We start from the raw sequence: 20,033 nt of genomic DNA, 5'->3' as shown, positions 1-20,033 counted from the left end.
ATGAACTTCTGATCCTGATTCAGCCATTCATAGACTGAATGACTTGGATGAGGTTATTAACCCTGAGACTGTTTCCTTATCTGTAAAATGGGCATGCCAGTATTGATTGCAGGGTCATTATTAGAATTAAAGAGATGCATTTTGTAGGGTCCCCAGCACAATACTTAGTATATGGTAAGCATTCCATAGTGAGGCTTGCTATTATTACTGGGTATGGAAAGCTGGTTTATGCAGAATGTCACTACTATAGCCAGTCCCTGTCTGGACCGATTGTGCTACAGCTGGTTTTGTTGCTAGTCCTGGGAAGCCCTTTCATTCATGAGTAGGTAGATATGTAACGTAGTTATCACTTTTAATTTCATGGACAGAGCATTTTTATGAGGTACTGACAGCAGAGCTTTATGGTGTATGATTCATCAGCCCTTTCCGTTTGCTCGTGGAACTGCTCTTGGTGATCAGTTATTAAATAATGTCCTAAAGAACTCTGTGGACTTGAGAATTCCCAGGGAATTAGGGAGAAGACAGTATGTCTCCTGCGTGTGAGACTGGTGAGATGAACTTGTACTTCATGTAAGCTTCCTAGGTGAAGGTTTAGGGGCTGAGAAGGGGAAAGAAGGACATAAGGTAGTTATCTGGAAGTGAACTGTGGTTCGTGTAAGCATTGGAGTAGGAGGCAAGGCAGGTGTTCCCGGGGCCACTCCATCTTCTCAGAGGGGAAATCTGTAGAAATTCAGTGGAACTTTCAAAAATTCAAGAATGCAGGTATGCAAAATATCCAACAAAAAATTTGTTTTGTCTGTTTGGGACAGTATAAACACTTCATTATATGATAATTTAGGAGCCTTTTAATATAACTCAAATGCCGGTGCAGCAGTTGCAATTTGCATCTCTTCCTAAAAACTGGGGTTATGACCTTGTGCTTGTTTGGGTTGACATGTACACAACTTCATGTCGTTTAGTTCAAAGCTCCTTGCTCTCCTTCATGTGCCCCATATTTTGTCTGTGGTTTCCTATCTGCTAATGTTATTTTAAGCTGAAGCATAGCATAAAATACAAGGTTAAGCAGAAGACTGTTGCTCCCACAGCTCTGGGCATTTGTTTATCTTCCTTCATTTGCATGCTGTCAGCATTCTAGAATTTCTGGAAAGGACAGGCCAATAGTCACCTGAGCCTCCAGGGTTAGGAGACAAAAATCACACCCTAAAAGCAAAATATAGGTAAGGACTGTGGTCAGCACTGAAGTCATGTTTGAGTGTACAGAACATGTGTGAAATTTCTGGTGGCTTCCCCAACTTCTAATGTAAAGCATTTCCTGCTTATTTAATGACTTGAATTCATAATCAGACACGTGTCTGTGAAACAGCTTATGAATCCTAGGTCTGTGCTCTTTTGCTAGCCTGTCAATTCCCCTCTCAGACACAGTCGATATAATTTTGATTACGGTACTTACTTCCACTGAACCTTTCAGCCCAAATACTTTTTGATGGTCCTGGGGATTGGGCAGAGGTGGGTGGGTAGGAGGGAAGATGGAAATGCTCACAAATTGGGCTTCTTTTCTTAACTAATTTCATAAGCTATCATGTGGAAAATGAAATTTTAATTTTAATGTTCTTGACTGTGTAATTTAGTGGTGTTTCTGATGCTCCCAAGTGTACCCAATTTCATTTGGGTAGATGAGTGTATACTAACAAACCCGTATCAGATGTTGGTCTTTGGACTTCTGCCTCAGCGCTTGGTCAGCATCTTTTCTGATCAGCCGAGAAGTTATGTGGGTCATTCCTTACCAGCTGATGATTTTGTACCTTCCTGTGTTTGTCTAAAGATATACCACCATATCTCAGATGGACTTCTGCTCCTAATAGTTGTCTTTTCAGGCATTTCTTTATGCAGAGATACATGCACCTTCTGCAACACAGAAAGGACCCCAGCACCTCATCAGTCATAGGGAAAGAAAGTGAGACAGGGTTAGACTTGGAGTGTAAAATCTTGAGTAGTTGTACACTGTTGTGGAGACTTAGATTCACAAAAGCCGCAGATTTAAAATTATGTCTCAGGGCAATCCTAGTTAAATTACATTAAACTATTGAAATGGAATGCAGTTGTGATGAAATCCATTCTGTGTGTAAAGGCTAAACGGTTAATTTCACAACTGGGTTCTTTATGGATAGGTTGGTTCCACAGAAGCATGTCTAGCTCCTACGCACATAACACAAATTCACAAATTTGCTTTTGCACTCACATAGTGTTAGCTGGTGTGGCTTAATTGAAATAACGTGAGCCTGCACCCGGACTTCTCGTTTTAAGAGAGCAGCACTGAGAATTCTTAGTCAGACAGAGCTAAGAAGAGGAGGCGAGAGCTGCTCCAGAGGAAAGGTCAGCCCAGCCACGGATTCTTGAGAAAGAAGCACTTAAAGTCTTTATTTTTTGGAGGAGAACTTCACACTCCTCAAATGAATTGATTATAGAACAGGAGAAGCCAAGGAGAGGCCCACCTTCTTGGCCTTGTGGCCCTTCTCAGACTAGTAAGTGGAGGTGCCTTGTTAAGGCAGAGCAAGCTTAGTTTAAAAGCTGAGTATGAGAGCAAATGAGAGGAAAATTACTTGTCAAGTAAGACAGGACAGCCTTCTCTTTGTCTACATTATGGTACTTTGAATTATTTATCTACTGTTTGAAAAATTACCTTGGTAAACTTCATTTTATGTACCATCTTATTTCCTTGGAAAGCCTAGGTTATTTGCTCAGCAGGCACTGACCAAGTTATCCTAATGAGATGCCTGCTCCCTCTGCTGCAGAGGGGGACAGTCCTCAAAATCCAGTAAGACCTTGGAGGACTAGCTTTAATCCTCAGGGATGGGTGGGTTCCAGACATGATGCAGATTCTCTATTTAGAGGACAGGAGATAAAATGGAAATTACAACTTTGAATACTCTTGCTTTTCTTCATAAAAGTATCCATGTCCTTTTTCTCAAGATTTCCACTTTGGAACTTTAGAATATTTCTACCTGGAGAAACTTGACTCATGTGTGAGCAGCTGAAGGCAAGAGTTTAAAATTATGGAATGAGACTGGTTGTGAAGAGTTATGCCAGTAGGGTGGTAACATGGCAGTTCTGAAATCCACTGAAATCTCAGTTTAATAGTCTTCTAAAATTATTTCCGAATCATCATTTTCTGTGTATAAGGTTAACCTGTCCCTCCTTGTTCTAATTATTCCTTGTTTCTTTTTTCCTCCTTCCTATCTATAGCTTGGTCATCAGAATTTTAAAAAGAATATGACAAAAAAAAAAATGACAGACCATGTTAGCTAGAACATTACAGTAAAACCTTTGTACAACAGAATGTTTGGGAGAATATCATTTTTTGGTTACTGAATTTTATGTTTCATTAAAGATTAACTTGAAAGCTCTTTTTGTTCTCCCCTGGTTGCTTACCTTTTTTTCTAGCATGTCATGTTGTGTTTTCCTGCCTTATTATTCTGTGCTGAACAAGCTTTTTTTTTTTTTTTTTTTTTTTTTTTTTAAATGATTGGACATCTTGTAGTGCTTAAGGGCTCTCACCCTTGGTATCAATCATCCTTGAGAACTATTGAAGACGTGAAAGTGTGTGAGAAGAGGTAGAAAGTGAGTATAAAAATTGTGTGTGCTGTTATTAAAAGTAGATATCTTGATTTCTTTTTTGTTAACTTTGAAAGTTGAAAATAGCAAAATCAGATGTTTTCTGAGGGCTGTACCACATTATCTTCCTGTGTTATGCTAGGTCTTGTATTTATTAATATTTGTAGTGTTTGCACAGCTTTTTTCACATTTCAATTATTTTCTCATTCCTCTTTTTACACTTTTCTTTTGTCGCACAGGCAAGAGTTTGTCCCTCCCACACTAGATCGTGAGCTGCGCAGGATACGAACAATGTCACATCAATTTAAACCACTTCAACAGGGAGAGGGCATGGCATATAATGGATAATGATAATAATAGCCTGCACAGGATTGCAGTTGAGGCATAATGTGTGTCAAGATACCGTTCTGAATGTTTTACATGCATTTACTCATTTAATTTTCCCACAAGTCTTTTTGAAATTAAATTGGTAGTTAAATTAGTCCATCCTACCATGTTGTAGCTAAGTGACCTGCTTAATGTCATACACAGGAAGAGGAGAATAGTGGGAGAGGAGCAGGTTTGAGGACACCTTTTGAGGAACTGCATTCCCTGAGGCCCCAGCCTCATGGTTGTCTCTGTGTCCCGGAGCACAGCAGAGCCTTGTGTGATTGGTACACAATGAATGAATGCTGAATGAATGCTGGTGCTGATGAAATGGACCCTGTGCACTTGACCCAAGAGTTTAGATTGATTGTCTGTTTCAAGGATTTTTGTTAAAGTTAGAGCTAAGATTTAAGGCTGTATTTCTGGGTTGTAGGTCAACTGTTAATGGACTGAAGGTTTCTATAGATAAAGGAATTTAGCTATAAACCAATTCAAATTTTCTTGTTGGCTTTGAGAAACTATCCTGCTAGGATATTTTTGGTGATTCATTAAAAGTTCTCTTTGTAAGGTATTTGGGGCCACATGTTTAAGGGAATCCTTTTAATTTCTACTGAAATAATGAGTTTGCTTTACAGTTTTAACTGTGATCCTAGGCTGCTCACTAGTTCACAGGATAATGCACTGTAAGTGGAAGGGGTCTCGGGAATCCCGATTTTTTTCTTAGGAGGGCTTGACTTCTAGGGAGGCAATTGGCCTCCCTGAAACTCGTCTGTGATGAAATCAGAGTCCATTTAAGCTTCAGCTCCTATTTTTTATTTTTTTACTATGAAAATATTAATTTAAATTGTAAAGTTTTTATCAGTGTGTAATTTGTTGCAGAATAGTTCAGTGACATTTTCCTATTGACAAACACGTGTTTTCTGATTTGTGGATAGGCATGTACTCTTCCCTTCCTCTGCTTTATGTATAACAGAAATAACATTTGTGTGTATTTGTAGTGCACAACATGGTGTTCTGATACACATATACATGATGGTGACATGATTAACTCAAACTAATTAAGCATCCATCACCTCATATACTTATTTTTTTTGTGAGAGACAGATCTGAACAATTATCATTATTATTATTATTATTATTATTATTATTATTATTATTATTTTGGTACTAGGGATTGAACCCAGGGGTGCTTAACCTTTGAGCTACATCCCCAGCCCTTCTTATTTTTATTTTGAAACAGGGTCTCACTAAGTTAGCCAGGACCTTGCTACGTTGCTGGGCTAGCTTTGAACTTGCAATCCTCCTGCCTCAGGCTCCTGAATTCCTGGGATTGCAGGTGTGCACCACTGTGCCCAGCTTGAACTCTTATTCTTAATGGGGATTCTCATAGGACATGTAATCATAGAGTCTTCCTTTCAGGTAATACTGATTTAAATAGTCAGAAAAAATAGGGTTACCTTATTCCACTTTTTTCAGCTTTTACAATTATTTAGTGTGTTTCTGTCAATCCTTCCTAATAAATGGGAGGATTTTGTCTCTTACCTCCCAATCTCTGCAAAGGAATTTGAGTCCAGAGAGGAAGCTCAATACTGTCTGTTGAAGCTGGACTTCCTGTTGTATGTCTCACCCTGTGAGTCCTCAGACTTCTGCGTGCTTATGGAAACACTGAGCTTCTTCCAGTTGTTCCTCAGAGGCTGAAGCTTCAGTTTTAGAATAAGTCTACTTGTAGAGATGAGTTGGCCAGCAGTGGAGAGTGGGTATAGAACACGAGTTCCCAATTCAATGTAGGGTAACTTTAGGGCCTTTACTTATTGGGGAATCCTCATAGTCTGAGCTAGGACTGTCCCTTAGACAATGACATGTTGTGGCTGTCTTTTGAGTCATCTTTAAAATAGATTACTACAATTTATACGTTGCTGGTGGGGTTGGTGCAAACACTATAGAAAGCAGTATGGAGATTCCTCTGAAAACTTGGAATGGAACTACGATTTAACCTAGCTATCCCACTCCTGGTTTATACCCAAAGGACATAAAATCAGCAGCCATACCAATGTTTATAGCGGCTCAACTAACTTTAGCTAAACTATGGAACCAATCTAGGTGCCCTTGAACAGATGAATAAAGAAACTGGTATATATACACAATGTAATATTACTTAGCTTTAAAGAAGAGTGAAATCAATGCATTTGCTGGTAAATGGATGGAACTGGAGAATATCATGCTAAGTGAAATAAGCCAGTCCCAAAAAAAACCAAAGGCTAAATGTTTTCTCTGATATGCGGATGCTAATTCACAATAAGGAGTAGGGAGAATAGAGGTATTTTGGATACAGAGGGAAGTGAAGGGAGTGGAGGGGAAGGGGTAGAATGATAATAGAATGAATTGGACTTTATTAACCTATGTGCATATATGATAACAAGACCTGTGTATCCCTACATGTACAATCAGATGAATGAGAAATTCTACTCCATTTATGTACAATGTGTCAAAATGCATTCTACTGTCATGTATAACTAATTAGAACAAATTTTTAAAAATCAAAAAAAATAGAGTACTACATTTTAACACTAGAAGTTATTGTTCCAGGTGGAATTTCAAAGGATGGCTTTTGGTGCTGGCTCTTGAGTCTCTGTTGGTAGAATTGTATCTTTCTCCCTTAAATTTTCTCTGCATATCCCTGGCTCAAGCCTCTGGTATGGAATTGCTGCCCGAATTCTCCTTGAGCTACCCATCACAAGCTTGTCACTCCCTTGTCCTAGGCCAACAGCTTCTGATTGGGGAAAAAAATTCTTTTATTTAAAAGATTTGTATGTTCTCTCCCCTTCTAGGCAGCCAGAGCCCTGGTGTATTGCTTTGGAACTTTGCCTGGCCCTTGAAGTGGACTAAAGTTTGTTTGCAAAGTTAAATCAGAATGTTAGACATTGCCTTTTACCAGGTGCTGCTCCTTTCTCCTCCTCCTCCTCCTCCTCCTCCTCCTCCTCCTCCTCCTCCTCCTCCTCCTCCTCCTCCTCCTTCTTCTCCTCCTTCTTCTTCATTGTCGTCTTTTTTTTTTTTTAAATCAGAGGCTGGCGGCTCAGGTTTAAGTGATCAGTGGGTTGTTTCATAAGTTTATTTGAGAGTCAGCTGTTTGGAACTTGGAGCATGCAGTCCCAAGGAGATATGGTTTAAGTGGTGATTCGATTTCCAGATCAGCCTACAAAAGCCTAATTAACCCCAAGAATGGGATGATAAAGTCCCAGAGATGGGATAATGTTCTGGAAATGGTGAAGACAGTAGAATTCTGGATCTGAAAGGTCAGAGGCTGCTTTGTATTCTGTTTTCTCCAGAGAGATCAAGTGACTAATAACTGGGCCTGCGCAGGGACGGGTGCCCAGGCCGTCCGGCTTTGCCAGCTGCTCGTGCCTCTTGGTGTGTGGTGCTGCTGTGGCTTTCATTTCTAACGTGAGTTCCACGTGGGGCACTGAGGGCAGGTCTGGCTGCTGTAGTGCTGGGGGATAGAGCAGCACCTGGGAGTGGCTGACCCAGGCACAGATAATTCTCAGCATCTGCACACCTACATGAGCAGTGCCCTGTCTTCTCAGGTGTTCCGAGTTAGGGAACAGGTAGGTGAGCTGGGAGAAGGAGTCCCATGCTCAGCCTCCGCTCCCAGCCATGTGGTGACTCTGGAAAGCCTCCTGGAGAGGTGGCAATGACCTCTCTTTGTCTTTTGGCCACCTTCATGAATACCAAGACTGACCCACATATGGGGATTAAATAATTTTAACCCCAAATGAAATGTCTCCTGCCACTTTTTGGGTCACTCCTAAATGGGAAGGTTCTAAATTGAAGGGAGAAGGTGGTCTTCAGAAAATTCATCAGCATGTCTTTTTAAATAAACCAAGTTCCATTAATAGAAATAATTAAAACTAAGGACCTTTTGTCCCAACATTTTTTTCTTTGTGTAAAAATTTCATTGTACAATAAATGTTACAATTTATATGGTCTGTCTCCCACCCCTACTGACAAACATTAAATTCTCCCATGATTTTTCTTCTGTAAGTTTAACTCATGATGGGATTGATAGCTCCTATAGATGAGACTTTAAATAATGGCCATGTGTCCTTGTTCAGTTGGGGATCTTGCACTTCAGTGTGTGTTTTTGTGTTTGGAACCCAAATCCACAGAGTTTGCAAAGGATGGCTGAATCCCTCCAGCCAGTGGATGTTTATATATATTCTGATGAGAGCTGCTGATTTCTTTTCTTGCCATCTCTGCTGTCCTCTCTTGAGAGAGTTAAAACTGGGTTGTGGAATTAGTGCAATTTGTTCTTTCAAAGTGATGACAAAGACCCCATGAAAATAGTTTATCTCTGCGTTCTAGCAATGGGGATGATTTCTTTCTTTTCTTTTTTTTTTTTTTTTTTTTTTTTTTTCGATGCTGGGGATTGAACCCAGGGTCTTGTGCTTCCAAGGCAAGCACTCTACCAACTGAGCTATATTCCCAGTCCAATGGGGATGATTTCTATCAGAGCCTTTCTCAGTGTCTCTCTAGTGATCCTCTGTGATAATTAAGAGAAAAGTGAAACACAGACTTTTTAAAATGATAAACACAGGTTTACCAAGTGACTTCATAGTGATATATGTAAGCTCTGCTGAGAAACATCAGGGTGCTCACTTGGTGTTCCTGAAAACCTATAATCAGATGGGCACTCCTGTGAATGGCTAAGATACAAATACCCATGATTTTTAGAAATTTATTTTGACACTTAAAGACATACAGGGATGTAAATTTAATCACTGCTACTTTCTTTGTAGGCTTGGATGGAAAGCAGCAGACTATATAACAAAATTGTCATGAAGATTAAGTTTTTTTAAAACTTTGAATTCCCCTCAAAACTTAAGTTTGTTTCTAAGTTCGTAATATGAGTTAATGACTCCTAAAGCATTATCCATGGGTCTTGGGCAGGATAATTTGAATTTCAAGAGGTAGCTTTAAGTTTAGAAATGGTTTCAAACAGCTGCTTGTTTAGAATAGCCTAGACAATGAGGGCTTGATTCGAGTGGGATTCTATGTGGGGCTCTTTTTAAAACAAACTTGCAGGAGGCATATCTTTGGTGTTATTTTTTACTGAGGTGGTTGGTGGTCTAGGGTCTGTCAACCTCTTGGGTTCAGGTTTCTTTTTAGCAGGGCCCCTTTTTCTTCCCCTTGACAGTTGGTTTGCACTTTTGAGGGCAGGAAGGGAGGAAGTATTATTAGAGTCCTAGATGGATACAGAGAGGGTCCTAGAGATGTAAGTTGTTCCTGTCACTGTGTTTCACCTAACAGGCTCTGGGGAAGACCTCCTTACCCCAGGTGAGCTATGCTGCTTGGAACCTTCTTGCAGTGGGCCTAGAGCCACTCATGTGACTTTACTTTGTCATTGTCAACTCAGGAAGTATTTATTGACTCTTGATGTTTGCTCACTGCTGGAGGAGTTGATAGGTGGAAATGGGGTTGTGGGGAGATGTGTTTGGTGCCTAAGGCCACCCACAGATGGGTTAGGAAGCAGTGCACATGGAGTGACTTGACCCTAATAAGCACTGTGCACAGTCAACAAGTGAATCATGAGACAAAGAAGGTGAGTATGGGGAGGACAACTACAGAAAAATAAGCCTGACAGGATCGGCTTTGGAGGCCAGCTCTGCAGTGTCTTGAAGATGTTAAGCCTTAGAAAGAAGGAGGCTATACCATTAAATTATTCAGCTTGCCAGATGTGTTTGCTACAAATGCAGTCTTAGGGAAGTCTATTTTTCTCTATAAAAGTAATATTTAGGAGGCGTAGTCATGGACAAGTTGGTTTTCATCTTATGTTTATGGGTAACTTCTGTGCCTATGTAATTTAAAACTACCGATATAAAATATGCTAATGGGGTTGTAGTGTTTTTCTCTAATACCAGCTTATTTATGACTTCATAACTTTCTAATCAAGAGTTTCTTTTTTTAAAGATTTATATTTCCCTAGGTAATTAAGCAATATTTAAAACTAATGCTTTTTTAGTCAGCGTCCTAAGGAACTTTTTGATTTCGTTTTGTTGCGGGCCTGAGTGTAGGGAGAAAAGATGTTGTAAGAATTTACCAGGTAGCCCTTTTTTGGAAGTATCCCTTTAGGATTGTATTTTCTTCTCCTGCTTTGTAACATATTTTGGTTACTCAGTACTTGAAATTTGCCCAGTTTAAAGGAATGATGTTTTTGGCCCAGTTGGAATTTCAAACACCATCTCTGTTTTTTTTTTTTTTTTTTTTTTTTTTTTTTTTTTTTTTCCCCTTGCTTCTCAAAGTATACTTGGAAAAACTTCTTCCAGGAGAAATGCTCACCCTCTGAATCTTTGGCAGGAATCACAGCCCCCATTACAGTGGATCCATACTCTGGTAAAGTCTTGACATGCCATGACAGCCCCTGACCCCAGAGCTTCCTGAGACCTCTGTGCCATGGGGACTTGCTTGAAGTTCCCAGGCCCCACAGACTTCCTGTGATTTTTTTTTTCCCCCTAATGCAATTTCTCCAGGCCTCAGACCTGTCAGGGTGGCTAGTTCACCCTGTTTGTAGGTGGAAAGGGAAGCAAGCCTTCTGAGGATAAACCTAATCTCTAAAAAGCTCTCTTGACGTCATCTGTCTCCTTCAGTGTTCTGCAGGCATGGGTGAGGGAGGGGAGGGATTCCTTCCTCAGAGTGAACAAATGCACTTGTGGTTTACTGGTGCAGGGGCCATGAGTAACAGGCTGGTTTCTTCCCAAAGCCACACAGTTACAGAGCAAGGTAGCCAGGCCATCGGGTGAGAATGAGTGTGTAATGTGAGGGGTAACTCGGAGGCTGTGATGTTCCATGCCCGTGTCAAAGCCCCGGTGGAACAGAGGTAGGGCTGTCCTGCTTTTAGAATCAAATTTGCTTTTCACCAATGTGGGCTTCCCTGACCCTACACATCATATCCTTCACCCTTCCCTCAGGACAAATCACTCAGAAAGCAGTCTGTGAGGCCCAGTGAGGGGCCGCCAGTTTTGCTACTTCCTCAAAGATTCTCTGTCCCAGTTATTTTTATTGTGACCACAGTGTGTACTCTGGACTTTTGTAATTTGTAGCTACAACTATGTTATTAATCTTAACTTTGAAAACTAAATAGTCTCCCTCTCCACGTAGAACTTGTAGATAAACTTCTAAAAACGAAATGATAGAAGATTTTAGTCTTCTGGTATGTGATGTCAAGGAGTTTATTGGTCTTTCTTAAAAGGGGCATTTATGGTCTCTAGAATTCTTCAGCTCTTGATGAGGGTAGTATGATTCCAATCTTAGATTTAAGTTTTGAAAAAAAAAAAAATCTTGTGAAAAGTTGTCTGTTGCACAAGACCCCCAATTCAAAGGGTCCCAAATTTTCCCATTCTTTAGAGAACAGGTTTCCTCCTATTGTCTGAGCTAGAAGGTTTTCTTCTGTGCCAAAAACGCATGGTGCTTCCCACACATCCAGCATGAAGGGGCTGCTAGGACAGAGGCCTGGGGGAACTCAGGGTGTACACCGGAGCCCCCTTGTGTTGGTTGTTGGTGGGGTGCTTCTCGTGGAGATGTGTTTATCTGCAGCGAAAGACGGGGCATCGTTTTCCCAGCTTTGGGGGGCACATGTGGCAGCCTGATCTTTCCTGAGCTATTACATCTATGACTTGCCCTTCTCCTTTTCTCTGGTATTTCAGCAGGAAATGGAACCTTTGTAACTCCTTGCCTTGGGGATGTTTTCCTGGCAGAAAACTGAAGCAGTCTGAAGTTGAGCCTTTTCTCAGTGCCTGTCTAAACCTACCGAAGAGGAAATGATGGTCATCCTGGGGTAGAAGGTAGTGTCCTTTTGAGAGTAAAGAGAGACAGGAAACAGATTTCTCTGGATCAGGGAGGGGTCAAGGTGGGTCCTGGGGTGCAGGAATTGGGACACTGAACTCTTAGTGGAAAGTACAAGGGAAGGGAGGAGGACACTGGCCCCTTGGTGGGTCTAGGAAGGCTGGACTTTGGTCCCCTGGGTTTCCTGCTGCAGCAGAGATTCTGGTGCTATGCACAGGTGTAGAAGCACAGAGACCTGCTGGATTGCAGAGTAATCCAGTAAGCATTGCAGGCCTGAGGCCCTTCCTATTGTGTGACGTCCCTAATCACTCTGAGGGATCAGTTTCCTATCATGGGCCGTGGGACGAGAATTAATTTGGTCTTAAGGGTGATATTTTTGTACACCTGACTTTGTGACTTGAAATTTTAAGTTTTACGGTTTCACTTGCTATACCCGGGATCAGAACTTGGATTCCCCAGAATGCCTAGATGAGACACTATAGCCCCATAGACTCAAAATCTTAGTCCTGCTCCTCTGTGCAATTTTGTAGAAAGTTAAAGTATTGAAATGGAGGCAGATTTGAAAAAGGCTCTGAGACCTCAGCTTCTCTTGTCTTAAAGTTCGTGCTTCCTTCCATTTATTCCCTTTGTGTGCCCCCACAGAGGCTGTGGCCTCTTGCATCAGGCATCATCCATGGGTATACTAAAGCACTTACCTCACCAGATTGTGATGTCTTCTCCCCTCGGCAGATGTCGAGCTATGAGCTACGTGGGAGCAGAGCCCTCGTCTTATTCATCTCCATAGCCACAGCAGCTGCCTCCCTGTGTGCAATAAATCTGTTAAATAAGTAAGTGCACGGAGGAAACTTTGCAGCCCAAGGGAAGTGGTGGGTCTGAAAGAATGCTGGCTGCTGAGAGGCTGATGCAAGATGGCCAGGCTAGAGTCCCTCTCACTTTACCTCCTGGATCATGGACAGGTGCCATGCACCATGCAGGAATTTCTCATGTTCCCCCATGAGAAGGTGAACAATGGACAAGCAAAGGAGAGATGGTTAAATTGTTTAACTGAACTTCGCTAATGGTCAAGTTACATGTAGGATTCGGTTTCTAGAGGTCTAGCCCTCTGGCTGGCCAGTGATTACCCATTAGGACTATCTAGAATGAGGCTGGTTCATGCTGGTTGTACGTCTAGGGCAGACAGATGTCTCAAAGCCGTTGACTCTGTTCCTGTGTTGCCTCCTGAACGTGCAGATTGAGAGGGTGAAGCCCAAGTGTGGAACCCATTGAAGGTAAGGAACTTTTCTTTTGGGTTCTGTAAGGCCCCCAGGAAGCCAAGGTCTTACCTTCTCCAATTTCCCCATGAGTTGGGGCCTCTGTGTGAAGGAGCAACTTGGGAGTGGGTATGAGCACTGTGCACTCCATCCTCTGAACACACACACACACACACACACACACACACACACACACACACACTGTTAAAATTGTTTGCAAAAGCAAATTCTGGGCAAGACTAAAACTACCTTATGTAAATGGTTGTTAAGTGCTGCCCCTTCTTTCCCTTTACTAATTAATTTCCTTGACAGCATTGCTTGCTGGCAGCTCTTCTCCATAGTTGGTTGCTGAATTGTAGTGCTCAATTATCTGTGTAATAATATGCTATAAAAACATATAAAGCTAGGGAAAAAAGATTTTTTAGCCAACTTTTTTTTGTTTGTTAAAGTTGGCTCAGCCTTAAAACTAGACACCTTGAACATCAACATTTGGACTGAATGGAGAACAATGAATCTGTCGTTAATGACTTAATTGACTAGATTTCTTCCCCTAAAAGTCATAGGGAGACATCAAAGTTGAGTATGACACTCATATTATATTCAAATACCACCAGGAGTAGCATCTCATTGAAATATTTGGTTTTTCTGGTGCTGTTAATTAGAAGTGGATCTCTGGCTATTTTGCTTCTGAAAGCGTTGATCATGTATCTTAGCACAGGCCTTACTGAAGGCCTCTTTTATGTTAGGCACTGCACACATACTTTCCATATATTCTCACATTTGTGTCTATCCTTAATCTTGCAAGAAAGGTGGGGGTTGTTTTCTACTTAGAAAATGTGTTATGGTTTGGATCTGGAATATCCCCAAAATCTCATGTGTTGAAAACTTGGTCTCTAGTGAAGCAATGCCCAGAGGCGGGGCTTTGGAGAATTGATTGGACCATGAAGGTCTGAGCTCATGAATAGGTTAATACATTGATGGGTTCATAATTGCATGGACTAGTGGGAGGTGGTGTGAACTGGTTTTGGGAAGGAGGTCACTGGGGGCATGTTCTGAAGGACCCTACACCTTGCTGGCCTGCATGAGATGAGTGAGCCCCTCTACCACATGCTCTGCTGCCGTGAAGAACTACCTCACCTTAGGCCCAAAGCAATGGATCCAGCTGACCATGGACTGACTGAAGCCATGAGCTAAAATAAATCTTTCCTCCTTTAAGTTGTTTTTCTCAGGTGTTTTGTCACAGTGCTAGAAAGCTGACTAACCCAGAAAGTGAAGTTCACAGAGACTACATAACTTGCTCATGGTTTGCATGATTTCAAAACCAGTGCTCTTTACTATTGTGGCTTAATTAAAGTAGAGAAGGGCTATTTTTTGAAACTTGTTCATGAGTAGATTTAGCAGTTCATTGATAGTTACTTTAAAAAATGTTTAAAAACTATGTGGAACACAATTACTGAACCCTGCCTGAATTCCTGACTCATAAAATTGTGAAGTAAGATAAAGCAGTGGTTGCTTTAAGCCTGAAAGCTTAGGAATAGTCTTCCACACAAAATGGATAGCTGGCTTAAGTAGCTTTGGTTTTTTCTGTTTCTCCTCTGCGCCTGTTTACCCTCTTGCTCCAATCCTGCCTTTCCCCACGGTACTGCCTGGAAGGAGCCAATGACTCTACTGCTGTAGAAAGGCCAACGACCATTTACAAAATAAAACACTGAAGCAAATAGAGATAGAGGATGCTTAGGAGAGCCAGGACCATGATAAGCCAAAAATTTAGCCTGTGTTCTTGGCAGCTGGACTTGAGTAGTGAACTAGGTGCTGTGGCAGTATTTTTGGTGTCCTTTTTGATTATATTTGCATTACCTATGGCTCTTGGACAGCAAGTACCAATTCAGGTTTGACTGGGAGACCCTGTTGCACTTGCCTCCATTAAAGTCCTGCCAGGTGGTTCTGTGAGGTGCCAGGGTGTCAGAGGCCTTGGCCTCCCTCCCGCTGGCTTATGGAGACAGATCACGTTCTCTGCCCAGTGCCGTTTACCAGGTCCTGTTATGAGTAGGCGCTGTGGTGGGTGTTCACTCGTGTCCTTTTCATCCTCAGGCAGGTCTGTGAGGTGGAGGGAGGAGCCCCATTTCCCAAGGAATCTCTGAGGAAGCAGGGATTCCAGAGACCTCAAGTCCTTGGTACTGGATCTTGCTGTTAGTGACAATGGGATTCGAACCCATCTGTTTGCCTTCACAGTGTCTGACTGCCGCATTCTGATCTCCTCTGATCTTCAGCAGGCAAAGTTCTGTGACCTCTTCCCTGAGTGAAGCAAAGGATTTCGGACACATGCGTGTTCATGAATACTTTTTTGGTAACTTGTACGAGACTCCAAGTTGTGTGTGTGTGTGTGTGTGTGTTTGAAAGCATACTTCCTTATGAGTTTATGTCCACACCCCAACCTAAATCTGAAGGAGTGTTGATGTCTCATTACGGAACTGAACAATTTTCTCTGTGTTACAGGGCAACAGGCATGCTGCTTTAAAGGGCCTCAGATTAATAAGATGCAACTTTCGATGTTTGCCCTGATCATTTTTGAGTGGATCCTCAGATAGAGAGGCAGCTATTAAAAGGCATCATTCCCATTAGGAATATTGTGCATTTCATTCCCTTTAGTAGCCTGAGAATTGCCAGTTCTCATTTTATAAAAGGGGGAATTTTTAAAACTTAATTTTGCGGAACTGATGTGTATTTGGCGATGCCAGGAGAAAGGAAACCAGTGGGAAGACTACCTCTCTCCCTTTCCAGGGCGTTGGCATCTTTCTGTGGTAAGTCAGCAAAAGGATGTTTTCCTCCAGAAGCGCCATTTATAAATACAGTTTTCTTTTCATAGCAATGTTTTAAATGCTGGTCTGGCAATTCCAAGGCAGGGCTACACCCCTTATGGAGAAGGATGGGGATAGTAGGATTCGTGGGTAGAAGTTCGCAGGTTAGGAGGAGAACACACTCCCCGCTATGTTTGGTGATCCTTTGTTAGTGTGTCCTTCCTCATGTGGAAGTACAGCCAACAGGTAAGAGTGGCTTTTCTGGAAGTATCTGCAGGAGGGGGTTTTGCATCTGGGACTTGATGGGGTTCCTGATCCTGAGCCTTCCAGACCTACACACAGCAGGGGCTTGTTGGGTTTTGAATTATGCCTGTGCCACCCTCAGAGCAGGGACATGGCGAGTGGCAGCTCCAGGGTGTGTGTATTCCACTTACTCGGAGCCGTCGCGTCTTATCACCCTTGCATTAGGAATGTTTTTCCTCCCTGAAAACTCATAAAAATTCATGTAGTAATATCAATGCCTGCAGGATCCTGTAGAATTTTGTTGAGCTGCTTATACCCTGTTCTCCTAATGGATATATCATTCTCCTCATACACTGGGATCCAGATGTGCGCTCGTGAATCTATACAGGAGGCTCATGTATATGCCAAAGTAGGTTTGCTGAGGGGAATGAAATAAACTAATTTTCCCCCCAGTGGTTCAGTGTGACTAAGATATTTCTATGCATATTCTCAGAAGACTCCATTCTGGGGAATATTTTAAATTTCATTAACCTTGTATATGTTTTACTAGATACCTACTCAGCACACCTATTTTATTACCATGATGATGTTTTGCTTACTTGTATGTCTGGAAAGAAAAAAAATTATTTAGTGGATCTATTTTTTTTCCACAATAAATATCTTTTAGCAAGGTCACCTTTTGTTAGGAACAACAGATCATAAATTCTTAGCCACATTGTATAAATCCTTGTGTCCTGAAAAGAAAAAAAAAGTATGAGATAGCCTTTTCTATTATACCAGAATTTTAGTATTTCAAATATAGGTCTTAAATTAAGTGAAAGATGTAGGTTTTTTTTCTTTTTTTCTTTTTTCTCCCTCCTTCCATTAGAGTGAGCAAGGGGGATAGTTTTAAAAAATGACTGTTACCCTGTAATCATGGTGAACCATTACCAAACTATTCTGTAGGGCACATCATATCTCATTATCCTTGATTACATGAGATGAAACCTTAATATAATAGAAGGTGTATGCTCATCCTTTCTAGCACTTTTATAACAAAACCATTATATATATTGTGCATATGTATTTGTGAGTGGGGAAAATATGTAGAACTCTGCAATACTACTTTTCTTCCACATTAGAACCATATGGAATTAGGCTTATAAATTAACACATTGTAAAAGTCCAGTACCATGTTGGATTCTGAACAAAGTTATATAGCACTTGCCTTTTATTATTATGAATAAAGAAGTTATCATCGTGTGAAATTAGAATGGGCAGATCATCTGTAATAGCGCTGTTATGGCAATCAACCCTGACTGATGGCCTTTAAAAAACAACAAAGCATGGCCTTTTGCATAGCCTTCTAATAGCAGAGAAGGATGTGTCCCTGCGAGCGCTGGTCTCCTGCATGGTGTGTTAATTTTCTGTGAATCATAACTTAATCTCTCTATACATTTGATAGGAAAATATTTGCTATACTTGTTTCTTACATCTTTTATTCCTGCCCCTGAGCGCTCCACCCTCATGTGAAGGGAATTCTGTTTTTACTGGTCCTGTCTTTTTTTTCCTTGGGTCTCACCAGGCGTGATAACTCATTTTGTTAGAGCAGTAGTGATTTCAGAAGTGGAAGATTATGACTTAGGTTGGGGCTTAATCTGCTTGAGCAGGTGCATTCTAAGTAAGAGAGATTCTGTTTTAATGCAAATGTCTCCCCTAATTCAGAGGAAGGGAGACATGTATGGGAAATGACATAGCAGTTAAGTCAGAATTGTTTCTAAATAGATTGTTGTTTTTTCCCCCCCAGAATTCTCTGGGCACCAGCAGCAGTGTCTTGTTAATAAATCGAAGAGAGAGATAAAGGAGGAGTTGAGGGTGACCATCTTAATTTTTTGCTCTGAGGGTTCAGAATTGCTTAAGGAAAATGAAGTCGGAGATCAGTGTGGACCTCCTTCCTTTTGGAGGGAATTTGATTCTGAGAACCTGACATAAAAGGGAATGGTTATCTTAATATGCCCAATACTGTACTGTAAGGCAACTTAAATGGCATGTGCCTCAGCGTGGTGACATTACAGTGAGATTCCAGAATTTTCCCTGTTCTTCCTTTGTCTTAAACTGTGCTATTATTATATGAGAAGTGAGAAAATGACTGAGCTGTATGTCTAGGAACCAGGGCATGCAGGAAAACCCAGAGCTCTTCTGTAGGTGAGTAAAATTTTTCTACCAACTATATAATCAGTAGCATGTCCTAGCCCTTCCTGTTCAACAATACCAACTTGCTTTTTCATTCATTCCTCCATCTACTCCACAAATATTTATTGAGCATCTAGTATGTAACAGACACTGAATATATAGTAGTGAAAACAACAACAAAACAAAGTCCCTGATTCCATGGGAACTTGTATGTAGAGAAGACAGATACTATGTTACACAATGAGTTAGTGCAGGAGTTAAACCTTTTCTATAAAAGACCAGATAGTAAATTTCTTTGTTCTTCCTTTGTCTTCAGTGGAGTTTATGGGCCAGATGGTCTTTGTTGCAACTACTCAGTTCTGCCATTTTGGTGTAAAAGCAGCCCTAGACAGTATGCACAGGAATAGGCGTAGCTGAGTGTCAACAAAACTTTATTTACAAGATCAAGTGCTGGGCTAGATTTAGACCACACTCTGCGGTTTCAAACCCTGGGGTTAGATAGTAATTTCTACCCTAAAGAGAAAGGAGAAGTGAAGGGAATATGGAGCGTTGGGTGTGGGGAAAGGGATGCTGCAGTTTGCACTGCATGGTCAGGGAGGGCCTTGCCAAGAAGTTGGCTTATGTAAATTATCTGAGCAAGAAGATTTATTTGGCTGTATATATGTCTGGGGGCAAGGATGAACCAGAGAGAGGGAAGAGCCGTGCAAAGGCTCTGAGGTGGATCACAGCTGGAGAATTTAAGGCAGGCAAGCAGACCAGGGTGTTTGAGCAGCAGGAGTGTGGGGGAGGGTAGTAGGAGATGAGATCAGAGGCAGAGGCTGAAGGGGGAAGGTTTCATTATGTCACTTTGCAGGTCTTTCTGAGTCACCTCCCCCTTAAAAAGGAAAAAGTATATCAATAATTAAGTTGGGTAGTTTTTGGAAGGTTTGAGTAGAAGAATGATATGATCTAATTTTTAACAGGTTCACTGGCTTCTGTATAGGTGATAGACCTGAGGAGCGGGAGCAGAGAGAACTAATCAGGAAGTGATTGCAGTAATCAGGTGAGAGTGCTTGGCCCAGGTTAATAGGTGGTAGAGGAACCAAGTTCCTGATGTGTATTGAGCATAAACAAAACAAGATTTGTTTGCCAAGTGGAAATGGCATATGAGAACTGGAAGAGTCCAAGATAATTCCAAAGACTTTGACCAGTTAAACTGGAGGGCTAGAGGACTCTCTGCTAAATGGGAAGAGGAGGAGTTCAGTCAGCAATCTCATTGCACCAGATCCCAGGCCAGTGAAGTACACAGACTGAGGTACCAGGCTAAGCGAGGTATGTCACCTCCCAGATCTGTTTGTGCCTTGGTGGCTGTAAGTGCCCACGTGATAAATCTGCAGAGTATGACTGTCCGCGCTGGGGTTTGCTCATAGTGTGCAGTCTGTTGGTAAGTTATGGGTCTTGTGCCACTGTTGGGTCCCTGAGAGTCCTGAACCCTCGTGGAGCAGGTGAAGATGCCATATATTTTTAAATTGTTTTAGTTAGTTATACATGGCAGTAGAATGCATTTTCATACATCGTATATAATGCAGTATAATTTCTCATTCTTTTGGTTGTACAACAGGTGGGTTGTAGAATCTCACCAGTCATATAGCTATATGTATACACAGGGTAATGATGTTTGATTCATTCTGCTGTCCTTTCTACCTCCAGACCACCTTCCCTCCTTTCACTTCCCGCTACCTAATCTAAAGTAACTATTCATCCCTAGCCACCCCCA

The 20,033-nt window shown here is 41.5% G+C and overlaps 1 protein-coding gene across 10 annotated transcripts in view; it reads left to right on the top strand.

The window, feature by feature from the left end:
• The window catches only part of MAST4 (microtubule associated serine/threonine kinase family member 4), a 556,979-nt gene that overhangs the window by 6,663 nt on the left and 530,283 nt on the right, over window positions 1-20,033 (top strand). Inside the window, exon 1 of one of the 10 annotated variants that reach the window (XM_079144857.1) lies at window positions 15,217-15,411. The exons of the other annotated variants lie outside the window; for them this stretch is intronic. Coding sequence (XP_079000983.1) covers window positions 15,397-15,411 — 15 coding nt within the window. The 5' untranslated portion in view covers window positions 15,217-15,396. Of the gene's footprint in view, window positions 1-15,216; window positions 15,412-20,033 lie in introns of those variants that run through there. 10 annotated transcript variants of the gene reach the window in all.

Source organism: Sciurus vulgaris (genome assembly GCF_902686455.1).
Source record: "Sciurus vulgaris genome assembly, chromosome: 6".
Taxonomy (NCBI): Eukaryota; Metazoa; Chordata; class Mammalia; order Rodentia; family Sciuridae; genus Sciurus; species Sciurus vulgaris.
Note: the sequence above shows the minus strand (reverse complement) of the source record. Positions and strands in the feature narration are given on the sequence as shown.